This window comes from Hylobates moloch, unplaced genomic scaffold, assembly GCF_009828535.3.
Source record: "Hylobates moloch isolate HMO894 unplaced genomic scaffold, HMol_V3 SCAFFOLD_11, whole genome shotgun sequence".
Lineage (NCBI taxonomy): Eukaryota > Metazoa > Chordata > Mammalia > Primates > Hylobatidae > Hylobates > Hylobates moloch.
The window spans coordinates 31,583,930-31,611,816 of record NW_026652286.1 but is presented as its reverse complement, the minus strand read 5'-3'; the positions used below and the strand labels follow the sequence as shown (position 1 = coordinate 31,611,816).

The 27,887-nt window shown below is 36.8% G+C and overlaps 1 protein-coding gene across 7 annotated transcripts in view; it reads right to left on the bottom strand.

Moving 5' to 3' along the window:
• The window catches only part of SOX6 (SRY-box transcription factor 6), a 124,755-nt gene that overhangs the window by 95,943 nt on the left and 925 nt on the right, over window positions 1–27,887 (bottom strand). For 4 of the 7 annotated variants that reach the window (XM_058446226.1, XM_058446229.1, XM_058446228.1 and 1 more), the window contains exon 2: window positions 27,121–27,243. The exons of 2 other annotated variants lie outside the window; for them this stretch is intronic. In XM_058446226.1, the coding sequence (XP_058302209.1) occupies window positions 27,121–27,243 (123 nt within the window). Of the gene's footprint in view, window positions 1–8,464; window positions 8,538–27,120; window positions 27,244–27,887 lie in introns of those variants that run through there. One more of the 7 variants, XM_058446232.1, reaches the window with a different exon arrangement.

Genomic DNA, 27,887 nt, shown 5'->3' with positions numbered 1-27,887 from the left:
CTAAGGAGATGTCATCATTTATTTGATTGATGCTGCCTAACACCAAGCCTCAAACCTAGTTCAGTTCTCCAGGGATATCCTGGATTTTGTTACCTACTCAAAACAATGCTGATGACCACTTCTTTGCCTACCAAGCAAGACATATTATAAAGCTGGACAAGTTCAGCTGTGAGAAAGTGGAAACGGTGACAGGGGTAATTAAGCAGCCTAATTTTGTGCTTGTTTGGCACAGAGAAGAAAGTGTGTCCATAACGAGTCATTACAGACTGAAGAGAAGGGTGAGGAGAGAGCTTCAAATAATTATTTGAAAGAGATCACAAATACTTTTACTTTTCATAAATCTCCATTGTCAACAAAATGATCTAGGAGATATAGCTATGATTTTACGGAAAGAAAGAACTGAAGTCCTTTTTTTCAGCACAGAAGGTACTTGTTCAACTACACTCCTAATATTTGAGATGAGAGAGCAGGAATAGGGGAAGAACTACTACACTCCCAGTCCTACATATTAGGTTTATTCCCAAGTAAATCTCCTTGCCGCTCCTGCATATTGTTCTATTGCACCATTTTTTCCTTTCTTATTAAAACTACCTGTCTGTCACAATCCTACTCATCTTTTCAGTCTCAACTCAAGAACCACTTTTTCCTTGAAGCGTTATCTGACTACTGCCTCCTTTGTGCTCCTATCATAGCTCAACCTTTGACCCTGTGCAAATTATGGAATTTCTTTTTTCTTCCCATATTTTTTTCTCCCACCAAATTCTGAGCTCATTAGGCGAAACACTGAGGCTTATATATCTTTATGTCCCTAGCACCTAACATAATGCCTGACATTTTCAGAGGTTCTGTTAATGCTGACCATTAAAACCTCTTTCATATCCATTCTTGCCTCTATCTTCTGGGAATTGCTATCATTTCAGCTCACACCCTTTTCTCCAGAGGTGACCTCCAGAAATGGAGGTCATCTTTCTTCGTTTCTGTCTTCTTACAGTTATAAGCATGTGGGTTCACCATGTAATGCACTGATTTTCTTGCAAACACCAGAAAACATAATGGTAGCAGAAGAAAGAATTGTGAACATCATATTCTAATACAATCTCTTTGCTACGCAGATGGAAAAAAGCTCATGCCTAGGAAAGGAAAGTGATATGCATAAAAATATCAGCTTGGTGAATAGTAAGTAGAATGAAATCTAGAACCCAGGTTTCCTACTTTCTCTATCAACTGTTCATACATACTCATTTCTCGTTGTGTTCTGTTCTCTTAGTGAACTGCAAATAGAATTTGTACATTCTATCACAACTTTTGGTTTGGGTTATATGAAAAAAAATGTTTTTTCTACCATTCTCCTTAAAGAGAAATGTGCCTTACATGTACTCGTAAAGTAATCTTGGGCACCATAGGATAATTTAGGTTGTAGAATTTTATTTTAATATTTGTTTTAAAATGTACATATTTTAAACTGCAACCTTAGTAATTAGGTTAAGGTAATTATAATCATGTTAAGGTGTTTTCAGATTTTTAAAATTAAAGTTTATGCAAATACACATAAAGGGCCAAAAATTTGTCTCAGATGAGAACAGATTTATTTTCACCCACTTTGAGACTTCTGCCAATTGCCTTTTCACAACAATCAAAAGAAAAATGGAACAAGCATTGACTGTAACCCATGAGAACCAGGACCCATTTGATTCATTCATTAACCCCTGCAGTCAGCTCAAGAATGTCAAGAACAGAAAAATAAATTGAGGCTGGGCACGGTGGCTCACGCCTGTAATCCCAGCACTTTGGGAGGTGGAGGCGGGTGGATCATGAGGTCAGGAGATCGAGACCATCCTTGCTAACATGTGAAACCCTGTCTCTGCTAAAAATACAAAAAATTAGCTAGGCGTGGTGGCGGGCACCTGTAGTCCCTGCTACTCGGGAGGCTGAGGCAGGAGAATGGCGTGAACCTGGGAGGCGGAGCTTGCAGTGTGCTGAGATTGTGCCACTGCACTCCAGCCTGGGCAACAGAGTGAGACTCCATCTCAAAAAAATAAATAAATAAAAATAAATAAATAAATAAATAACAAAAATAAATTGAAAGAATACTTTCCCTAGCTAAAGGTCCTCTTGACTATTTTTCCAAGCACTGGGTAGTTTGCTCCTCTAACATAACACTTTGAGCTAATGGAGCAGAGGCTGCATTGGGTGTGGAGGTGAGGAGAAGCCATAGAAAGGAAAAGAGAATAGGCTCAGATCAAAGGTCCTACCCTTACACTAAGAAACTTAAAAAAAATCTGAATCCATCAGATAACAAATCACCCAGTCCATTGTTACAAAAGTAAGTTGGAATTCATTCTTGAATTGCACCAATTATTTTGGAATGCATTCAGGAGAGCATTTCCTTATGGAACATAGTTGCAAATAATTAAGAAACAATGTGGGGAGAGGGGGCCAAGATGGTAGACTAGAAGCAGCTCATGTGTGCTGCGCTCACAGAGAAGAAACAAAAGGGTTAGTGAACACTGACCCTGCAGGCCAATCATCTCTGAAACCATGTCAGGATCCATTAAGGCAACAGAAGGACACAGAGAGCAGAGACGAGTGAAACTGGGCACAGTCTGTCTGGGCTCAACGCAGAGCCAGGAGAACTTCTCTAACATGGGAAAGGGTGAGAGCCCCCTGGTGGGAAGGCTCACTCTCCACAGGGACCTGTGCAAGACTGGGAATGGGAGAATCCCCCTAACCCCCTATATGCCTCCCATCACACTTCTAGACTGAGACAGAGAGCTACCCAGCCATTTTACAGAAGCAATTCTTGAGTCCAAGTGGACCTCTACAAGCCTTGGGACTGAGAACAGATCAGCACCAGCACCATAGGTCCAACAGAGGTCACAGTTGTGGTGCCTAAGAGCAGTAAGATTGCTTTACCTCCCCTTACCAGACAGGGCTCAGCACCAGCTTCTGGCCCAGTGGTCCCACTTCAGCCTGAACTCAGCCAGCAGCTGTAACTTCCTCTTGTCCCAGGAAACACCCAGACAGCAGGGCAGGCAAGCTTGCCAAACCCCTCCACTGGTAGCCAGGCAGGCAACACCTGCTAGAGCTTCTAGCCCAGTGGTCTCACTTCTGTCTGAACTTAGCCAGCAGGTGCAGCTTCCTGTTGTCCTGGGAAGTACCCAGAAGGCAGGGTAGATGACTCTACTCAACCCCACCTCTTGTAGCCAGGTGAGCAACACATGTTATAACTTCCAGCCCAGTGGTCCTATTTCTGCCTGGATTTGCACGGGGACACAGCCTCCTGTTGCCTTGAAAACACCCTGATAGCAGGGCAGGCAACTCTACTGAACCCCACCTCTGTATCCAGACAGGCCACACCCACTAAAACTTCCAGCCCAGTGGTCTTGCTTCTGCCTGAATTCTATAGGAAGGTACAACCCAGTCTTTCCCCAGGAATAACTTGAATAGAAAATTAGGGCTGACCTGGCAAGGATACAGCTTGTCTTCCAACTGTCGTCCCTGCCTGAGGGACCCCCATAGACCAGAACACCTAACAAAAGAAATGTAGACATGGAGATAGTAATTGGAGGGGCTCCTTCAAGACCAAGACTAGAATCAAAGCCAGTCAACTGAACCCACCTTTTACCATAATTCAACCCCCAAGGGCATCTAAGAAGACAAAACAAAAAAAAAAGAAAACATTCAAAGGATAGCAGCTTCAAAGACTGAAGGAACATCAGCCCACACAGATGAGAAAGAACCAGTGCAAGAACTCTGGCAGCTCGAAAAGCCAGAGTGCATTCTTACCTTCAAATGACCACACTAGTACCTCAGCAATGGTTCTTAACCAGGCTGAAATGGCTGAAATGTCAAAAACAGAATTCATTTCTGACTTCTATATAGATAGGAATGAAGATCATCAACATTCAGGAGAAAGTCAAAACCCAATCCAAGGAATCTAAGGAATACAATAAAATGATACAAGAGATAAAAGACAAATAGCCATTTTAAGAAAGATCCAAACTGAACTGAGAGAGCTAAAAAACTCACTTCAAGAATTTCATAATACAATTGCAAGTATTAACCAGAATCAACCAAGTTGAGGAAAGAAACTCAGAGCTTCAAGACTGCTTCTCTAAAATAACTCAGTCAGACAAAAACAAGAAAATGAATAATAAAGAAGAATGAATGAAACCTCCAAGAAATATGGGATTATGTAAAGAGACCAAATCTATGACTCTTTGATGTCCTTGAAAGAGAGGAATAGAAGGCAAGCAACTTGGAAAACATGTTTGAAGATATCATCCATGAAAAGTTTCCCAACCTCACTAGCTTGGCCAAAATTCAAATCCAGGAAATGCAGAGAACCTCTGTGAGATACTATACAAGATGACCATCCCTGAGACATACAGTCATCAGATTCTTCAATGGCAAAATGAAAGAAAAAATGTTAAAGGCAGCTAGAGAGAAGGAGCAGGTAACCTCAAAGAGAACCCCATCAGGCTAATAGAAAACTTTTCAGCAGAAACCCTACAAGCCATAAGAGATTGGGGGCCTATATTCAGCATTATTAAAAGAAATCCCGACCATGAATTTCATATTCAGACAAACTAAGCTTTATTTTAAGTAAAGGAGAAATCAGACCCTTTCCAGACAAGCAAGTACTAAGGGAATTTATTACCAGCAGACCTGCCTTACAAGAGGCCCTTAAGGGAGTGTTAAATGTGGAAGGAAAGACCATTACCACTCACCACAAAAACACACTTAAGTACGCAGACTAGTGACAGTATAAAGCAACCACACAATCAAGTCTGAATTATAACCAGCTAACAATATGATGATGGGATCAAACCTGCACATATCAATATTAACTTTGAATGTAAATGGGCTAAATGCCCAATTAAAAGCATGAAGTGGCACGTTGGATAAAGAAAGCAAGACCTAACTATGAGCTGTCTACAGAGACTCATCTCACATTCAGTGACACCCATAGGCTAAAGGTAAAGGGATGGAGAAAAATCTACAAGGCAAACAGAAAACAGAAAAAAGCAGGGATTGCTATGCTAATCTCAGAAAAAAACATACTTTAAACAAACAACAATTTGAAAAGACAAAGGAAGGCATTAAACAATGGTAAAGGGTTCTATTCAATAAGAAGACCTAACTACACTATGCACCCAACACAGGAAAACTCAGATTCATAAAGCAAGTTATTAGAAACCTATTAAGAGAGTTAGAGAATCATACAAACATAGATTTCAACACCCCACTGACAGTATTAGACAGATCATCAGGCCAGAAATCTAACAAATGTATTTGGGACATAAACTCAACATTTGACCAAATGGGCCTAAGAGATAGCTACAGAACCCTCCACCCCACAAAAAAACAGAATATACATTCTTCTCATTTGTACATGGCAGATATGCTAAAATTGACCACACAATCAACCAACAAGTAAAAAAAAATAACAAAATCATACCAAACATACTCTTGGACCACAGCATGATAAAAATAGAAATCATTACTAGGAAAATCACTCAAAATTGTACAATTACATGGAAATTAAATAACATGCTCCTGGATGGCTTTTGAGTAAACAATGAAATTAAGGCAGAAATCAAGAAATTCCTTGAAACCAATGAGACCAAAGATACAATATACCAGAATCTCTGGGATACAGCTAAACCAGTGTTAAGAGCAAAGTTTATAGTGCTAAATGCCCACATCAAAAAGTTAGACAGATCTCAAATTAACAACCCAATATCACAACTCAATATCCTAGAGGAACTAGAGAAACCAAAGGAAGCCAACCCCAAATCTAGCAGAAGACAAGAAATAACCAAAATCAGAGCTGAACTGAAGGAAATTGAGATGCAAAAAACCATACAAAAAATCAACAAACCTGGTAGTTTGTTATTTGAAAGAATAAATAAGATTAATAGACCACTAGCTAGATTAATAAAGAAAACAGAACAAATAAACACAATTAGAAATCACAAAGGGGACACTACCACTCATGACACAAAATAGAGAAAACTCTCAGTGACTACTATGAACATGTCTATGCAAACAAACTAGAAAACTTAGAAAAAACAGATAAATTCCTTAAAACATACAACTGCCAAAAATTGAACCAGGAAGAAATCAAATCCCTGAATACACCAATAACAAATTCCAAAATGGAATCAGTAATAAAAAGCCTACCAACCAGAAAAATCCCAGGATTTACAGATGGATTCACAGCTGAATTCTACCAGATGTATAAAGAAGACGTGGTGCCATTTCTACTGAAACTATTTCTATACACCAACAATGTCCCAACTGAGAGCCAAATCAAAAACTTAATCACATGCACAATAGCCACAAAATGAATTAAATACCTAGGAATACAACTAACCAGGGAGGGAGAAGATCTCTATAATGAGAATTACAAAACACTGCCCAAAGAAATTACAGATGATCCTAACGGAAAATGAATGGAAAAACATGCCTTGCTCATGGATAGGATGACTCAATATTGTTAAAATGGCCATGCTGCCAAAAGCAATTAAACAGATTTAATGCAATTCCTATCAAACTATCAATGACATTCTTCATAGATATAGAAACATCTATTTTAAAATTCATATAGAACCAAAAAAGAGCTTGAATCACCAAGGCAATCCTAAGCAAAATATAAAGGTGGAGGCTCACATTACCTGACTACAAACTATACTACAAGGCTACCGTAACCAAAACAGCATGGTGATAGTAAAAAAAAAAAAAAAAAAAAAACTGACACATAGACCAATGGAACAGAATATAGAGCCCAGAAAAAAAGTCACACACCTACTACCATTTGAGCTTTGAAAAAGTGGACAAAAACAAGCAATGGGGAAAAGACTCCCTATTCAATGAATGGTGCTAGAATAACTGGCTATCTGTATTAGTCTATTTTCATACTGCTATGAAGAAATACCCAAGACTGGGTAATTTATAAAGAAAAAGAGGTTTAATAAGACTCACAGTTCCACATGGCTTGGGAGACCTCACAATCATGGTGGACAGCAAAGGAGGAGCAAAGGCATGTCTAATATAGTGGCAAGCAAAAGAGTGTGCGCATGAATGTTTATTGTGGCACTGTTCACAATAGCAAAGACTTGGAACCAACCCAATGTCCATCAATAATAGACTGGATAAAGAAAATGTGACACATATACACCATGGAATACTATGCAGCCATAAAAAAGGATGAGTTCACGTTCTTTGCAGGGACATGGATGAAGCTGGAAACCATCATTCTCAGCAAAATATCACAAGGACAGAAAACCAAACACCACATGTTCTCACTCATAAGTGGGAGTTGAACAATGAGAACACATGGACACAGCGAGGGGAACATCACACACCAGGGCCTGTTGGGGGGTGGGGGGCTGGGGGAGGGATAGCATTAGGAGAAATACCTAATGTAACCAACATGGCACATGTATACCTATGTAACAAACCTGCACGTTGTACACATGTGCCCTAGAACTTAAAGTATATAATAATAATAATAAAGAAATTTAAAAAAAAAGAACAAAACAAACAAAAGCGTGTGTGGAGGGGAACTGCCCTTTATAAAACCATCAGATCTCATGAGACTTATTCACTTCCTGTGAGAACAGCACAGGAAGAACCTTTCTCCATGATTCAATTACCTCTCACTGGGTCCCTACCATGACACTTGGGGATTATGGGGGCTACAATTCAAGATGAGATTTAGGTGGGGACACAGCCAAACCATATCACTATCCATATGCAGAATACTGAAGCTGGACCCCTTCCTTACACCATATACTAAAATCAATTCAAGATGGATTAAAGACTTAAGTTTAAAACCTAAAACTATAAAAATCCTGGAAGATAACCTAGGAAATACCATTCCGGACATAGTTGCTGGCAAAGATTTAATGACGAAGATACCAAAGCAACTGCAACAAGAACAAAAAAATGACAAATGAGATCTAATTAAAGACCTTCTGCAAAGCTAAAGAAATTATCAACAGAATAAATAGACAACCTATAGAATGGGGGAAATATTTGCATACTATAAATCTGAAAAAGGTCTAATATGCAGAATCTATAAGCAACTTAATAAGCAAAAAACAAAGAACCCCAGTACAGAGTGGGCAAATGACATTAATAGACACTTTTCAAAAGAAGACAGACTCACAGCCAATAAGCATGTAACAAAAGTGCTTAATATCTGTATTAGTCCATTCTCCCACTGCTATAAAGAAATACCTGAAACTGAGTAATCTATGAAGAAAAAAGTTTTAATTGGCTCATGGTTCTGCAGGCTGTACAGGAAGCATGGCTGGGAGGCCCTAGGAAACTTATAATCATGATGGAAGGTGAAAGGGAAGCAGGCACATCTTACATGTCTGGAACAAGAGGAAGAGAGAGAAGGGGGAGGTACTACACATTTTTAAACAACCAGATCTCATGAGAACTCACTCACTATTATGAGAACAGCAAGAGGGAAATCCACCACGATGATCAAATCACCTCTGACCAGGTCCCTCTTCCAACACTGGGGATTACAATTCAACATGAGATTTGGGTGGGGAAACAAATCCAAACCGTATCAATATCACTAGAGAAATGCATTAGAAAAATGCAAATCAAAACCACAATAAGATGCCATCTCCCACCAGTCAGAATGACTATTATTAAAAAGCCAAAAAATAACAGATACTGGTGTGGTTATATACTGCTTGTAGGAATGCAACTTAGTTCAGCCATTGTGGAAAGCAGTGTGGTGATTTCTCAAAGAACTTAAAACAAAAGTACCATTTGACCCAGCAATCTCATTATGGGGCATAAACCCAAATGAATATAAATCACTCCACCTTCAAGACACACACGTGTATGTTCACTGCAGCACCACTCACAATAGCAAAGTCATGGAATCAACCTAAATGCCCGTCATAGTAGACTTGATAAATAAAATGTGGTACATAGACACCATGAAACACTATGCAGCCATGAAAAAGAAGCAGATCATGTTCTCTGCAGCAAAATGGATGGAGCTGGCAGTCATTATCCTAAGCAAACTAATGCAGGAACAGAAAATCAAATACCACATATTCTCACTTAAAAGTAGGAGCTAAACTTCAAGAACACATGGCCATAAAGAAGGGAACAAGAGACACTGAGGCCTACTTGAAGGTAGAGAGTAAGAGGAGGAAGAGGATAAAAAAATACCTATGAGATACTATACTTATTACCTGGGCGATGAAATAATTTGTACAACAAACCCTTGTGACATGCGATTTATCTACATAAGAAACTTGCCAAAAAAAAAAAGTTGGAGATGAAATACTTAGTCTCTCTCTCTCTGCTTTTTCCAAGTATTTTTTCTTTCAGGGTGCTAAATAAAATATGTTAACATATAATGCCTTATTTACAGAAATAAAAGTTAGTTATTGAAACAATTTGTAACTTGAAGTAAGAAATTCAAAAAGGTGATAATTAGGGCAGTTGAAAATCAGCATTATGGGGATAGATGTGTTTTCCTTTTGTTTCCAAGAGCTGGAATCTCTCCCTGCTGAAGAGATTCAGTTCTCTAAATTTGCTCCAAGTGGTACAGCTTATATTTGTAATGTTCCTTTATCTCTTGTCACAAAGCTTTAGCTCATCAGGTAAACCTTAAATAAGTACATCTTGACTCTTCTAATAAGACATAAAAACTCATCAATGAGTCCAGAAATTAGATTTGAAATCTAAGGATTATTTCCCACAAACTAAGAGTCATAAGGAAGTTCTCAGTGTGTACATATATTTTAGTACATGTGCTGAGTCCAATCATGTATTTTTAGTAAATGAATATATGTCAATTTACCAATATTTGAATGTGTAATTTCTTAGTAAATGAAAGGTTAATTCAGTCATTCAATCAAATATTATTTATTGAGTTGCTACTATGGGCCAGGTATCATTTTGGTTTTGGAAAAGCAGACATGGGCAGTGACTTTGTGGGAGGAGGAAGGGAGAACAAGACAGATAAGCATATAGATATGTAACTCTGGTGGTGATATGTGCTATGAAATATAAAGTGATCAGGTATATGAGTATGGGGTGGGGTGGGAGGCTTTCAAAGAGGTCAAGAAAACTCAGAGAAGGGGACATTTGAATAAAGACCTGAGCTAAGTGAAAGAGTAAGCCATGTCATTATATGAGGATAGCATCCAAGCAGAGGCAAAGTATAGTTGAAAGTCCTATGGCAAGGGTGTACTTGTGCTTGGAATGTTTGAGGAATAATGAAGAGACCAGTGTAGCTGAGCTGGGCAAGAGGTAATATGTCAGGTGTCAGAAAGATGGCAATGGGGCCAGATCATGTAGGTCTTATATACCATGAAACTGACTTTGTGTTCCATTCTGAGTTTCTGAGTTTTCTAGGAAACACCATTAAAACAACATGGCAGACCTGGAAATCCCTCAGCAATACCCACATAAGAATCTGGAGATATGCCAGGGCTGCCTTGCCTTGGCCCACAATGACTGCCAAGGAACCAGATGCTGTTGCTTGAAAAATAATCTACACTGCCCAGCTTCTATGCCCTTCGATTTCCATCCATAATGAAGCTTCCAAAAGAACACAGAATAAAGGCAAGCATGGGTAACTGTGTAATGACAAGAAAAAGGTCTTTATTTAAATTGTGAAATATATATACTTGAGAAAACAAAATTGCACAAAAGGAAAGTATAAGATTATTCAAATGCTATTTTTTTCACTTAATTATTGGACAGAACAAATATTACTAGTTGGAAATGAACATGCTTATTATATCAAAATGTTTGTACTGTTTTTAAACTAAACTAGGTATTTAATTTCTCAGCAGACTTTGGAAGACTGCAAACAAATATCATGCTAATGAACAAAAATAATAATATATAGATTTATTAAACATAAATTTCATGTTAATACTAAAGTAAAATATGTGTTTGTTATAAATATTGAGACATAAGGAAGTATTTTGAATTTACTTATAAGTGATCAGGTAGACTAGACAAGAAATGTAAAATATCCTCTTCTTACTTTCTTCTTACATTTTCTTCTGTATTTTTTAAATTAAAAAAATGTTTTACCCGATTTCAAGGCGATTTTACTAATCTTCACTTTTTAAACTGCAAATTATTAGTACTGCCAATTGGAGAACTTCAGCACATTTTGCAGCATGTAAATATGCCATCTGTATCCTACAGTAATACCCATGGCTTACTCTCTAATTAGCAAAAGAAATGATACCTTATATATATCAACCATAGTAAAAATCATTCAAATAGTATATAATAAGCATACAATGTGCTTTATTGTCATTAGATATGATACTGATATATAGCACAATAATCCACCTTGAAAAATTCCTATAGCAGATAAAGCAGGTAACAGTTAATACAAAAGACTGAAAAAGAAATTTAGAAAAAATGAGGTCTTATAGTTGCTGTGAGAGACAGAATAGTATAGTAAACCACTGTTAACTAGCTGTGCGATCTTGGGCAGTTATTTAATCTCTCTGGTCTTACATGTCCACATCTGTGAAAATGGGGATAACAATAGAACTTACTCCAAAAGACTGTTGTATGCAGTAAATGAATTAACATGCAGAATGTGCTTAAAACATAGGCACATTATGAAGACTTAATACTTATAGGCTCTTGTTATTCTTACAGGTACATCTTCTTTAACAGAAATCACTCTACAGATCTTATTCAGAAAAATACTTACTGGCATTTTTATTTAATTTAGCAAAAATATATTACTGATGCAAAGATGAAGAAGATATGCTGTCTTTCAAGACATCAAAGATATGCTGTCTCACAGCACGGATGGGAAGAAGACAAGGAGAAAAACATAATATAATAAATGGTATAATGGAAGCATTTACAACTTACTACTGAAACACCATCACTGGGAACAATTAATTTTGACAGAGGAACAGTTAGGTAAGCTTTACTCACAGTGAAGCCCCAGAAAGAGGTCCTTTGTTAATTAAAAGTTTAAAAATAGCCAGGCACAGTGCAACATAGGGAGACCCTGTCTCTAAGACATTTTTTCAAAAATTAGTCAGGCATGGTGACTCAAGCCTGTAATCTCAGCTATTCCGGAGGCTAAGGTGGGAGGATCACTTGTGCTCAAGAGTTCAAGGCTGCAGTGAGCTATGATTGTACCACGACATTCCAGCCTGGGCGAGAGAGCAAGATCCCATCTCTAAAAAAAAAATAATAATTTTTTAAAAATCTAGCAGAATTCACACCAGTCCCTGCAACGAGGAAGCGTTTGGGCTAATGGAGTTTCTGTTCTGTATTTAGTAATGTCTCCCCTTTCAGCCCATTCTTTTGGGCTCATACCCCTAGACTATATTTCACAGAGCTAAGATGTTCACACTAAGGGCCAGTGTGGTGTTGAGAGTCTTAAGATTTATAAAATGTACCACTTCTCTGGAAAAGGAGAAATCACCCTTGGCTCTTCATGTAGGGAACAAGAACTTTCTTTTATTCTTTTTATTGTCAATTTAAAGATGACACAAAAAAAATTAAGGAAAAAATCTTTAAGCATTCACAGTACTAATTTAGGGGAGATTTTTCTAAATCTTAATATCTCCTCTATGCCTGCCACAACACCCATAGAAAACTCATTACATGATGTAAAATCACAGCTTTAGTTTGTTAAGAGGGCATAATTCCAAGTGGACCATGGAATATTTATGTCGCTATGCAGCTCTTTGAAGGAATAATCTTATGTTTTTGTGCCTGTCGTGGGTCAGAGGTTCAAATCAGCACTTCTTTCTGTCACTTCTTATGTGTTTTACTATAATTTACAGCTCAGCAAGATGAATCATAAGACAAAAGTGTCTATTTTATTTCAGCAACTAATTCTAGTTAATCAAAGATTTCCAGCCCAACAACCCAGCATGAAACTCTGCATGGAAAATATGAGGAGAACAAAGCATTTTGTCAAATAACACATCTCATGATGTAAACACATATGTCTCTTAAAGGAAATTTTATCGTTTCCACATTATCAGCATACAAAAGGAGCATTCTTGTCACAGACCTGGTGCGACTGTGGAGTCATCGTCACTGGAAACAAGAGCCTGATTAGGTTCCCACACAGATATGAATAGACTTTCCTTTTTTAGAGGAATAGCTACTTTTATTCCTTTTTAAAACAGACTGGTAATTGTCACCCTAAAAACACTGAATTGTACTAGGGCAACATTTGTTTCTGCTCTTTTTTTCCCATCTTTTCAGAATCAGCCAATAACATTACTATCCCTTCTGGTTGGTCCTCTTCTGGAAAGTCTGAGTTAATCCACAGCTGTGTGAATGTGAAAAAGGGACACAGCAGGCTAAGTCTGTTGAGTCTCTTGTCTGCTAATAAAGTGAACAGTCTGCAGGACAGATGTTAAGAGGATCTGTTAAATAAGTCAGTGGCAGAGATCCTGACCTCTGCCAAGGAACATTTTATTATTCCAGAAAGGGGCATAATTGCAAGGCATTAACAATTAGAAGAACCATAGCTTTTCTTAATAGATTTCTTACTTCTTGCTTCGTCATTTGGTTGAAATACAGTATCAAGGCCCATTCACTGAGAAGCAATGTGCTAAATATGATTGGGCTTAGTATAAACTGCAGATTACAGGATTTCCCCAAATCCCCAGGAAATGGTTGGACCTTGGCTTTGCTTCAGTCTTAAATAGTTTTGTTTATTCAGCGTGGATCATTACACTATTTGTACAGTCTCATTTGCCACAGGGTACCATTGTACTAAAGGGACTATCAATCTTACCAAACACAGTGCCTTAACTATTAAATCTAGTATAAATGGAAATGTAAACTAGAGATCAAATTAACAGAGGAATATCACACCATAAAGTTGTTCACTATACCTTATACTACTTTACCATTTATGGTGTGAATAAAATCATATCTACCACACGCATTCCAAATTCTCTTGTGCAGTGTAAAAGGCACTCTGTGATCTGACTCCTTACATACCTTTCCAATTTCACCTATGATTGCTCCTGTACACTCAGGCTGTGCCAACTGTTTGTTGTTTCTGAATGTGCCGTGCTGTCTATTGCTTCTACACCTAGGGGTAGCTATTCTCTTTGTCTGGAGTGCTTTTTCTCTTCTCTGCATCTTTGCCATTCTACATCCTTCCCCATAAACCTGGGGAACTTACACCTCCTTTTAAGATTCAATTTTAACATCACCTTATTCATGAAGATTGCCAGTACTTCCCCAGGCGAAGCTAAGCACTTCCTCCTTCCATAGCATTTTCACTCGGGGAACCCATCTATTTTAACGATTATCACATTGCTTACTAGACTGTGGGCCCTTCAGGGGCAAGAGTCAAATTTTCTTGATCTTAGTGTGTCCCAAATAGAAAAGAGTGCATACTACAGAGTAGGCACTTAATAAACATTTGAGGAATCAATCTATGAGTGAACTAATTAAATAATTACTCTTTTCATCGTGTTAGCATAAGCTTATATTCTAGCTTTGTCACTACTACCAGCACTGTAACAGTGTCTTACACTTTTAATGCCTTACTTTGTTTTGTTAATGAATAATTTTCATTAGGTTGGTATATTCGATTGTGAAAAAAATATATCTCTACTAATACTGATTGCTTATTGACCCCCACTTAGAATAGGTAGGAGCATGAGATATACTGTCCTCTTGGCCAATTCAGTTGAATTTAGTTAAATTTACGTACAAGAAGCAATCAAACTTAGTTGTTTACACTGTTGGCTAACAATTCTATACACCTAAACCAGGCCACAGACTAGCTGTGTGGCTTTGGTCAAGTTAATCTATCTCTCTAGACCTCAGTTTCTTCAACTATAAAATTATAAGATTTATATAGCACTTGATAGTGTATAAAGCACTTTTCACAAACATTTTCTTATGTATTCCTCACAACTTCCCTATGGGGGTATTTTTCCTAATCCCATTTGATAAAATCTAGGTACCAGGAAGATTAATTTGTCCAAGCACATAGAACCAGTGGTAGAGTTGGGACTTGACCCTCAAAGCCTCTGAAGGCCTTTCTAGCTCTGGAAGTCTATGGAATTGTACAATCTCATTGCCTATTTGTGAAGGCTTTATTTTCAATAACATGACATTTGTTTCATGATTAGTGGGAAATCTATGTTAAAGTACCCTAATTGTGGAGTGGCTGTCACTTCTTGCTAAAGAGCACTGTACTGGGCCTCATGCTTTTTGAAATCAGGAACAGTCATCAGGCATAGAAATTAGGACAAAAGGGTTTCAAACTGCCTATACACAATCACCTTGGTCAATTGATAAATCAGTATATATATGTACATACACACATGTTATATATACACACACATCTCAAATGATTAGCCCTATACTATCTGTTCCTATCACTTTAAAGTATTACTCATTTAATTTATTTATTCCTCAGACGATTACTATAAGAGGGCAGTAATTGCTTAGCTTCGTTGCTTAAAAGAGTACCTAAGGTACATAGTACATGTTTAATAAATATTTTTCAAATTAATGAATGAATAAGAGAGATACAAGCAGAAGGGTATGGGCAAACATATTTATTGAGCATCTATCATGCAGCAGACATTGTACTAGGCAATTTGCTTATACTATCTCATTTAATCCTAACCCCAAACCTATTGAGGGGGTGTCATTATCCCCAGTTCACAGATGAAGAGACTGAGGTTCACAGGAAATTAGCTCATGGTCACTTAGCTTTTTTAACTGTAGAATTCTTATGGAACCAAGAAGCACCACTTTCCTGGAACCTCTAACCCATTCACCATTGTATAGACAGAGAACATGTAAGAGAGCAAGCCAGCTGGTAAACCAAGGGTAGCATGTTGTTTCAATAAATGGCTGCAAATCATCATCTGATGATATATAGTCATCTTCCTGTTTCACAGTGGGGTATGTCTGTACTTGGCAATAGAGTTTCATAATCAGGAAATGGAGGCAGAGGTAGATCTAAAATCAAGAGGGTTTGGTTGGATATAGGTGAATGATAGATGACTATTTTGTTCTGCATGTAAGAAATGCCTCTTTATCAAAACCATTGATAAATGAATGGAGAAGTGAAGCATTTCCACCCAAATTAGTCACATTTAGTCTTCTACTATTTCAACAAAGCTTCTGTCTCTTGGTCTCAGGATCTCACTCTCTTGTGTTCTCTATTGTGTTATGTCTGAGCCAATGACATAACTACACATTATGAATGTACTGCCTCTTGGTCCCTAGAACAAACCCCTCTTTGGCCATGAAGAGGATGTTCTGAGCAGGTGAACAGCAACACTGAGAGAGGATATCTTTTTCTATGTGAGCTAAGGAGCTCCTCAACTCTGGAGGGAAATCCCAGTATGGTGAGGACTGGTTGGGGCACATGCTCCATTCCATTCAGTGACAGTAAGGCTTTCTCCTTTTCTTAAAAAAAAAAAAAAAAAAAAAAAATTGCTTTTTTTAAAGCAGACCAAGTGATAAACTATTGAGAAGCTAAACTACCTTTCCTATAGAGTTTTTAAACTGAGCCTCTGAGAAGGAGTTTGATACAATTCAATGAAGTAATACCTTTGTCCATTTGAGCATTAAATGGCCCATTGAAATACAGCTTAGATGGAGGGAATTTCAAAAGACAGTACTTTCTAATTTTTTAGAAAATTTCTCTCCCAGCTGACTAGAGCAGAGCTTACAAAATGCAGCTCAATCACTTTCCACAGTCTCTCAGGTCAGCCTCTCACCAGCGTTAATTAAATATAACCCCCTTAGAATATGAGAGGTTAAGTGAGAGCAACACAGCGTTCTTCTCCAATACATTACTGTGAACATAAATGGCCATAATCTGTTTATAAGAAGACTTCTTTTAGCACAGAGGTCTCACTAATGAAAAATTATAAGAGGCAAAGCAACATAATGTGACAACTGTTCATCACAAAACACATTTTAAACTACCCATTTCCACATCCATTGTGCTTAAATAACACATATCATAAAGAAAATTGGTGTAACAGATGGTTTCAGTTCTGGGTAGCAAACGCGAACCAGTTTTCAGTGTAATAAAGGGAAACAGTAAAAGCCAGTACATAATTCAGTCAGTCTCTTATCTAAAGGTCCTCCTTCTCCTCAAGTTAGAGACACTTTCCTCACAAGCTTCAAGTTTTAGTATTTTTTCCTTTTTAACTAGATGCTAAATCTTCTATGGCACAACTTGAACACACTCTAAAACTGAAAAATTGCTGAAATAATATGTTTCTATACTAGCCATTTTAAATTAGAAAAGTCTCTTTAAGCTACAGGTTTATGGTTCTAAAAAGTTCCATGCACTGCCCAGAGCTATTTGTAAATTAAATCATTTAAAATAAAGCTCTTTAATACTCTATAATTAGTCTTGTCTCTCTGAACATGACTTTACTGTAAATGCTCCTTCTTGACTCTCATATTGTCCCAAGATTCCTGAGAAGAAAGCAGCCAGGCGATAATTCAACATTATTGCTGCTTCAGTGCACTAATCGCTTAAAGAGCAGCAAAGACTCTGTGCTCTCTGCCCCACAGTTCCTGCAGCCTCCTGGCCTGAGGCAGGCATCATGACCCAGCAACGTCCAGATGTCAAGAGGAATATCCAGCTCCTAATGCAGCAGATGCTCCATCCCAGTATGGTCAAACATCTGCTTCATCTGCTGGCATGCAACCTGCTGAACATGCTCAGCGTGCATGCCAGACTAGGGATGGGCAAGGATAGAGCTCCCCAGCTACTCCAGGAGACTCATCAAAACTTCGAAACTATAAGACAGGCCCAGAAACTCTCAAAAGAACAGGGTTCTGGCATTCAGCAAAAACATACTAAACATTTTCCTAAAGGAAAGCCACAGAATAAGATAAGACAGTTTTTATCACAGTAGTTCTACTGCTCATTAAATTCTCTTAGGTTTGACGTTTCTTCTGGATGTTAACTGGAAATCTGAAAAATATGTGAACTCTTTGGGATTCTGAGAATGTCATACTGACTTTGAAATTTTATAATTTAATTAAGTTGCCTTTAATTCACTTGAATATTATGAGAAGAATAAATTATACAAGAAAGCTTCTATACCTATATACCAGTCAACAGAATGTAATGCCAAGAATCCTGACCAAGAGGTAAAATTTAAAATACACTTAAACCATCTATTATAGTCCTATTTTGTTTACTAGAATAGTAATCTTGTCCAAGTCACTTAACTCTTCTGAGCTTCACTTCCTTCTTCCAAAATATGGGAATAATATTAAAACATTTAAACAAAGGCTAAATTTAAATTGTTTTTTGAACTGTAAAAGGCTATAAAATAGGTATGTGTTTATACATGTATACATATATGTATGTATATATGTGTACACATATAATATTAATACTACTCATGTTTCTTTTAAAAATTTTGTTTTAGAAAGAAACTCAGTCTCCTTTGTAATATCCAATTTACACATCAATTATAGCTAAGAATGATTTCATTCATCCTATGAGATTTCGGTGACTAGCATCCTATAAAACCTAATGAACAGTTCCCAGGTTCTCACCAAATTTCATATTTACTTCACTGTGAAAGGCAGACTTATATACTATTAAAGTAAAAAATAATATTCCCTTATTGACAGCCTGAGTACATGATATGCTTAATACTACTGAAGAGAGTTGTGACTGTTCTAGCCAGAAGTGACTGGGTAGAATAAAAGTTTTAGTTTCAAATATCAAAGTGAAGAAAAAAAAACTGAGGATAAACAGTCTAATAGGTCTTAATTTTAAAAAATTTTCCCATCCAGATTGAGGCAGATGGGATAGGTGAGGATATTTCCGTTAAGATGAGTAAGATTTGCAGTCTCATTTCTTTATTATATATTCCTTTCCTTATTTTCTCTTCTCCCACTAGAAGGTAAATTCTCAGAGGGCAGGGACTTTGTTTCATTCATTGATATGTCCCCAGTATGTAAAATAGGTGTTCTCAATCTTGGCACTATTGGAATTTTAGGCTGGATAATTCTTTGCTGTGGTGGCTGTTCTGTGCTTTGCAGGGTGTTCAGCAGCATCCTCACCTTCTAGACATTGTCAACCACACCCTTGTGGGGCAGGGTGGGGGATGGGGAAAGTTGCCCTCAGCTGAAGACTGCTGTCTAGTATGGAACCTGGCATATAATAGGTGCTAAAAACTTTTTTTGCTGAGTAATTGAATTAAATTTATTGTGTCGATTTGCTGGCAAACTTTCTTAAGTCCTTTTTTTTAGGGTAGTTTTAGGTTTGCAGCAAAATTAAGAGGAAAGTAAAGCGATTTCCCATATACTCCATGCTCCATACATGTACAGTCTCCCCCATTATAAACAGCTCCCACCTGAGCGGTATATTTGTTACAATTGATGAGCCTACATTGACACATCATAATCACCTAAAGTCCAGAGTTTACATTAGGGTTCACTCTTGGCGTTGTACATTTTATGTGTTTGGACAAATGTATAATGACGTGTATCTACCATTATACTCTCATACAGAATATTTTCACTACATAATATTTCACTAAACATCCTCTGTGCTCTGCCTTTTCACCCCTCTCCTCACCCTAAACCTCTGGCACCCACTGATATTTTTATTGCCTCCATAGTTGCGCCCTTTCCAGAATGTCACATAGTTGGAATCATGTAGTATGCTGCCTTTTTCAAATTTCCTGAGCATGATCATTTATAAACTCTCTTTAAATGTAGATTTTGACACAACTCTAATGATACAGTAAGTGTTAAGTTATTCCAACAGTCACATTCAAAGCTACCACATGTGATTTCAAGTACGAAGAATTTTAAAAGGATGTAATACTTCATTCTTTCTTTAATTTAAATGAGTAGATAAATTAGAGGGAAAACTTGATAGGGAATTTGTAGGGTGACAGCAGCTCTATTTCAAACTGGCTTCAAATGAGCACTGTATGCTTGCACTTTGTATAGTTTGAGATAGTCAAATACATGGATATATTTGAAGCAATAAATTTTTCATACATATCTGTCACTTATTTACTTTTGTTTTAGTTCATACCATTCAAGGTCAATAGCTCTAGGGGAATTGCTGACAAGGCATCAAGGATTATGGTCTAGATTAATATAGACATTGTAACATCAACCTGTACCCTGTTGGTTACAGGTATGGTAGCTGGTGCTATAAGAGAAACACACAGTGAGAAATGAACTCAATGCAGTTTATCGGAAATTAAGAATTCTAGTTTAAATCTTTGCTTCTCCAAATGAATATGAAGAGAGAGGCCTTAGGAAATTTATTTGGCTCTAACTTGGTTCCATTTCTTAGTCCATTAAATGGAAATGCAAATACTTGGTTAAATATGCATTGAATGAATATCAGTATCAAATAATTCATGTTTAGAAAACTGGAGGGAAAGCGTTAAATTAGTTCCTCTCAATTTGACTCAAGATGACTCTATTGCTGTCACCAATTATAAGAGAAGAATGAAAGATAGGAACATATATAATGATTTTTTAAAATCCACATAGTACCCACATAGCACCTGATACATATTTAGTGCTTGTTTATTTACATATAATTGAGAAAAGAATCCTTTATTAATGCCATTTAAGCTTGGGAAGATACAAAAGAGAATCCAGTTATTATCCTAATCTTTATAATCTAGAACAGCTAAAATAAAGCAAGATGTTTTCAAATCAGTACATTGAGTTTAAATCACTATAAATTTTCCCTGAGTTTACCTGTAGCATATGAACTCTTCTACAGATAAAACAGAAAAGAGGAACTGGCAGAGCAGTAATAACTATGTGCCAGCTCTAGTGGTCAGAAGTGAGGAGAAACCATCCAACTGTAGCTTCTCAATCTCTTTTAATTAAAATATTATAAAAAATGTCTTTCTCTTGTTCTGCCTATTCTGTTACCTGGAAGGTCAAATATTTTATCATATATTTTTCTGATATAAATTTCCTAAATGTTGAATATCATGACTTATTCCATGGTTGGAAACAGAACTGAAGCATTTTCTAAAATGCTAGAATGTTTTGCTTTCAAACTTTCTAATGTATCCTTAATCACATCATCTCTCAGAATTCCAACATAGCTCATTACAACATATACATACATGCAGACATATGATACATAATATCAACCAAAAATAGTTTAAAACTTCAGTTTGGTAAAACAGGAATAAAAATACCTGTCATTATTTTAGAAATCATCACATCTTATAAGAAATCTATGTAAATGTAATTACATGTGTTCACACACTGGAAGCTGCCTATTGAGTGGATTAATCAGTGGGGCTAGAGCTAAATGACTGTTGACAAAAATCTTGTATCAGGAGAGATAGAGGACTACATTGGTTTTGAGTATAGCTGACTATCCCACCAATCAAATAACTTAAACACAGTGATTAACAGAGCTTATGTGAGAAGAGCCAACTCTCTGAACTTTTAGGTATTACTTTAAAACCAAATAAAGAGCAAATTTCCAAAAGAAAGATCAGTTTATCCAATGTTTTAATTTGAGGGTGGGTATAAACTTCTGCTTCACTGACTACAATGGCAAACTAGATTTCTAAGCATTAGGAATTGCCTTTATATTTGGCATCCTTCCCTAATCTACTATATTTCTTTAGCCTCCATTAGAATTCACTTGATAGCTGCACTTTTTCTTAAGAAGCCTATCTAGAAAAGTTGTTGACACAAAAGAGTGTTTCTTATAGACAGAGCACTCAACCAAATATTTTCTGGAAAAAAAAAAATGTTTTCAAAGAAGCTTGGGTCCCAGATGTCCACCAAAGATGAAATGCATTAATTCATCCATTTTGCCAAATACTGTGCCAGGCAATGCCAAGGATTCCACAGTAAACAAAAGAGACAAAAAAATCCCTGAATTAATTAACTTACACTCTAGTAGGTTAGACCCACCCATCAGAAGTACTTTAGACAATAAATCTAGAGTAGAATTGACTGCTTACTGAGGTTACTGAAAAGTTTTACCTATTCTGATGATGGTTCAGGGGACATTTATGGAAATCCAATACATGCTTTATTAATGCATTTATCATTTATAAGAACCCTGAGAATGTATATTATGCTCATTTTACAATGAAAAAAACTGCAAATGGAGGTATTTTGTAACAGTGCAAGACAACAGAGCAAGAAAGTTATAGTGGAAACTCTAATCCAAAGTTCTAATTCCATAAATGGAGTTTATTCCATTAGCCTACAGCTCATCTAAGCCTAGCTGTAACGGTCCTCCCAAATTCCACCACACTCTTAAAAATCAAGAAAAGAGTCAGAAGGGTGAGTGAAGGCTGATTAAGAGAAAAGCATGCATTCTCTTCAAAACAGAGCCCTATGGTTGGCATCCTCAAAACAAGCTTTGAATCAGTTCATTCCTCTTTCTCCATTGGGTAGCCAGTAATAGGTCACCCTAATCAACTATTTATTCAACACTCTTCTCTATTAGAAATCGCAACTTTCCAAGACTGCGCAGCAAAGCTAACTCCGTCACCCTCCCATTCCCCCACGGCACTGAGGCATCTTTACAATTGCAAATAAGAAGACAGGGTACAACAGACAGTGCAGAGCCTCTAAATACAACATCATAAAGACTCAGGCTGCAACTGAAATAGAAATACAGCATTCTCAATGCTGATGGGCACTTCTTTACTTTCCATTTGTAGCACAAAAATTGACAATATCATTTAAATAAAATATGTGCTTGTATTCACTTTTGCAAAAACTTCAATTGTTCTCCTCCATCTTTGCAAACTTGGCAAGACTTCAGTAGTTTCATTTAAGAATAACTTATGGTTGATAGGTTTTCTTAGTGCTTCAAGAGTCTAACTATATTCCTTTCCTCAAATCTCCCCTAAAGAGACCCATCAAATAACAGTGAAAATTGTATTTATATTGACATTTTTTAATTTTCATATACAATTCTTTCATTTAGGCTACTATCCATACTATCATTATAAGAACTAGTCTGTTAAAATATGTTCCAACTAAAGCTTGGTGAACTTTGAATGCTAGATAAAAATCATTCTCTGAAGCTAATGAAGACAGAAACTCTGCCTGTAACAATATTAAGTTTGTTTTTTCTGGTGATTCAGAGAAGTGAGCAATCTGTCAGTAATACATTGAGTGAAATTACTTGTCTTGGAGGAATAACTGCTGACAGTCGCTTTATCTCAGGGCTGACCCAAACATCTTCCTGCTGACAAACAAATTACTATGTCTAACTTTGAAAAGGTAACTAGCTTGCTTTAATTTTGACTGGTCTTTCAGAATCCCTTATACATATACTCAGCCCCATCCTTCATTGTATTTTTTTAAAAAGGCAACAAAAGTGTTTTGGGGGGGACAGGTTTGAATTAATAAGTAAGAAAAAATAGTAAGAAAAGAATAACCCTATTATTTGATGCTAAGAAAAAGAACTGATATGCTTCTTTCCAAGACTGTTATGTGAATGTAACTGGTAAGTCTTAATGTCTACCCAACATTAAGACTGGCAGTGCCGCCAGTGACTGACTGGGTAATGTGAGTGAACACATTACCGAGACAGTATTGTAGGAATTAATTTTCTTCAATAAAGTGATTTTTAAGGCTCATATATTTCACAATCTAAACATATGTCACTGTTTCATAAACAAAATAAATGGATTAAAATAATACATTACCAATATGCTGACACATGGAGATATTTTAATTAGAAATTCTTAAGCTGTGTGATATCTAACTGCTGTATTTGCTAAAGAGAAGCATGCATCATTTAATAAGAAGGCATGAGACAGGTGGATCACTTTGCATATGGTACCAGATTTTGTTTAATATAAGCTACAACTATGAGGCAACACTACTCCCCATTATAAACAAAACAAAACAAAACAAAATTAAGGGTCTATCATATTGAAAGTAACCATATAAAATGAATAAATACACTGAAGCCCCTTTTTCATTAAAAAAAGTCATCCAGAGCTTAGTTCCCACGACAATATTTCTTCAGAAACAATCTAACATCATCGTTATTTAAAGGCTAAATTTACATGACTGCCTCATTATACTGGTTCCCTTTCCTTAACATTCTTTTTGACTTACTTAAGGACCAATGCTAACATAGCTGAAGAAAGCAAATGGCAACTGGTCCTGAAATTTATACGGGTGAGAGAATTGGAATAAGCAGCAATATAATATATTGTTTACTGTAGCAAGTGCCCTCTGTTCTCTAAAGGTCAAAAGCATTGTAACCTTAGAGTTACAGTTTCTGATTGTTCCCAGGGTTAAATACATTATCAAAATTAATGGTTCAAACCCCTCAACCTTCAGATATATGAGTATTCGTGCCTGCATCTGCTGAACTGTTCAACTAAAAATAGCACTCTTTGGCCTTCTTTCTCCTAATATTGTGCCCCTGAGGCAGAGAAAACCAAGCCTTAGATCAGCACAGTAGTATTTTAAAAAATGGTCTTTACAGAATCTTCCTTATTTTAAAGAAAGAAAATAATGGCATATGCTAATATAAGGAGAGTCTTTCAATTTTAAATAACTTTTCTCTACTTGATAAAATTTCAGGGTATACTTAATATATACCAAATGTTGTTAAGATTTACCCAGGCTCATTAATTTTAGAAATGACAACCTTTGAAGGACAAATTAACTGTAACATGAAGTAGAGAGCACCAGTTCTGAGTAATGCATGCAGTGGGGTGGAGGAGTACATGTGTTATAAGCTTTCCCTCCTAAGAATCTCTGTTTAGAAATAAAACCAGTTAATATCATTGTAATGCTTTCTAAGTAGCAATAGTTTATCATGATCATGTTTGTTGACATAACTGTGACATTTTAGCTTATCAAAGGAGGGGAGAAGACCCTAGCTAGAAAAGAAAGCAGATTTTAATAACAATAAACCAAGATATTATTAAAATATCCCTCTACCCTTGCTCAAGATTTAAAATGTTACTATCTAGCACCTTAGATATGGGTGTCTACTATGCTATTCATGGATGTCCCAATAAACATGCTACACTCATACTAGGAAAGTTTGGGAAACCTGCCTTTTAAACAAGGTTGATCTTTTCTAACCAATGTCCACATGAGCAAACAGATCAAAGGTTTCCTGACATGCAGGAAAAAGGTGCAAAAATAGGAAGCAATAGAACAGAGCAAGAGTAAATAAAAACTGAGGAAACTATCAAAGCATCCAGATTTAAACTGCAAAGCTATGAAGGCTCTTGCATTAATGGTTTCCCTGTTTAGCCTAATTAAAGTGACAGACACGTGACATATGTTGTGCTTCTAGATCAGCATCACTACAGCACTACAGAGCTCTGACACTCATATGTATGACATCATGGTTTCCAGAAACCCAACAGAAGCCAGATTTGACACATCAGGGATCGGTGATGGTGTGGGGGTTGGGAGTGGGGGGTGGGAGAGAAGCCAATCTAAGTGAAAAATTAGGCAAAAGAAGAGACTGGGTAGAAACCTGGCTAAGGAAAGATTGTTGGGATAGAACACAACACCTCAACAGAAAATCCAAAAGAAAAGTCCAACAGGAAAGTCCAACAGGAGAAAAGAAAAGTCCACCAGGAGAGGAAACAGAAAAGTCCGGCAGGAGAGGAAGCCTTGAGTTTGAGCCAAGGCTACCTAATTTCTCAGTCTTCCAGGCATTTAAAAGCTCTCAAGCTGACTGTCCTGAGTAGATAAGCTTGCTAATTGCCATCACACATGTAAACTTGTTCCTAATGTCCAGTCATCTCTTTTTAGCTCTCCTAGGCATAGATTTTCAGAATGCCTAGAAATGTGGTACTCACTCTACAGCCAAAAGAAAGCCTTAGAAATTTCCTCTGTCTGTATAGAAGACAGGAGATATTCTGACAGTATGTGTCTAATCATGTCTGAGTGGAAACCCCCTGTCTACCTCTTATGTCAAAGCAAAAGAAAAGAGGGAGACAGTTAACAAGCTCTGGAATTCTACCTTAGGCTACTTCCAAGGGGGTCTTTGGTCTTGTCTCTTCCTTCTTCTTAGGAGTGATCATTCCCTACCATTTTCCAAAAAGGTAGATTCACAAGCAGCAGAAAAGGTAACATCAAAGGGACCTTTCATTGACTACACAGGGTTTGAGCAATACAGACCAGCAGAGCCATCAGAAGCTAAATGTACATCTTGCTAGGTGCAATTATTTTCATTTTTTGGTTGAGTTTCCCATCCTAGGTTCAAATATAAAATCTGCTATTATATCTAACCCAGAGAATTAAAGTATGTTTCAGTTTGAGGTAAACTGTATCCACTTTTTAAAAAATTCAACAGATAGCTGGAAATTCTCCAATATGAGAGTCCCAGTGAGGGACCCGGGTGATGCAGAAAAGGAATTAAGCATGAAATTGGAGAGAGGAGGACTGGGTTCCTATAGAAGAAAAGGTCTTGGTTTCCATAAGCCATCTTCTCTCAGTGGTAAGAATATCCCAACAAAACAACAAAGGACTCTACTGGAAGGTGAAATATTAAAAGAATACTACAGAGGTTTGTCTGGGAAAAAGCAATCATCCAGGCCCAGGCACCCACCCCTACTTCATTCTGAGAAAACTGAGTATGTAGAATTAGAAATCCTGGGCAATAACTTTGACTCAATGAATATTTTATAGCCTTGGTTAAATAACTTAACCTCTCCAAACCTCAGCTGTTTTATCTATAAAAGCAGAATTACATTTGATCAAATTTACAGGGTTATTCTATGGTCAAATAATTTTTTAATGTTTAAGTATTTTTTTAAAAAGTACTATACAACACTATGCATAAGAAAATATAAAGAGGGAAGAAACATGGTTTTGAAGACACTTATAATGTAAAGCTTTTGCCTGAATATATATGGCAAAGAACAACCTTAATTCAGGGGCATTGCTTTGGGATTTGCTTTTTTCTCTGAAAGAAGAGGGGCAAAAGAAGAGCCTCCTTAGGAATGAGAAAAAGGGAAAGATTAAGTTTAGTGTTTAGGTTGAGTGTTTGCCCCTTTAAAAAAAAAAAAAAAAAAAAAAAGGCCTAGAGTATGACTGAACAATCCAGTCCCCAACCCAATGAAGCACCAATGGAAGCATTCATACCTCAATCTGTTTGTGGTTGTAAGAGTGGCCACCACCATGTTCAAAGGTGTCCAAATTCCTGCCAAAACGGTCACTTAGGCCCTTTAGCCTTGGGTTAATTTGTGGGTGGGAGACATGACCCTTCTGTTTAGTAGCATATTCAGAAAAAAAAAAGACAAAACATACTGTCAGAACTCATGAAATAGAATACATATTTCTAAATCCAGGGTATTGACCACATCAAAAAATAGAAAGTAGAAAGTTTAAGACTCAGTTTCTTTCTTTTACAGAAATTTGGTTATAGTATCAAACAGTGGCACTGATTTCTTGTTTCTGCCTCTGAATCAAGAAGATACTCAATAGCACAGCTATAGGAAGAGAAGAAATATATTAGGTTTATAATAGTGAGGGTTCTTTTTAGACTTGCACCAACTATAGTAGGTTTCAGTGTTAGTAGTGTGAAAGGTGAAGGTTTGCAAGAGACGTGAGGTTGCTGCTCTTCTTAGGCGAAATTTCTAGCTCTGCTAGGCAGCCCATAATGGGTTACATCTTTATGACTTCCTGGATCGTGACTCATGACAAAATTTCTCAAATTATTGCAGAAATTCTTTATTTGCAGATCCAGTTGGAAACATTCAAATTGATGTTTTTTTTCATGGGACAATAGTTGTACACTTTTTATGTTCAAGTCACATAGAGACTAGTAATACAAAAATAAAAATGCTTCACCAGATGCTATTTCGTAGATTATTTAAGAAAACTCAAAAATAATTACAGTATATTTTAAG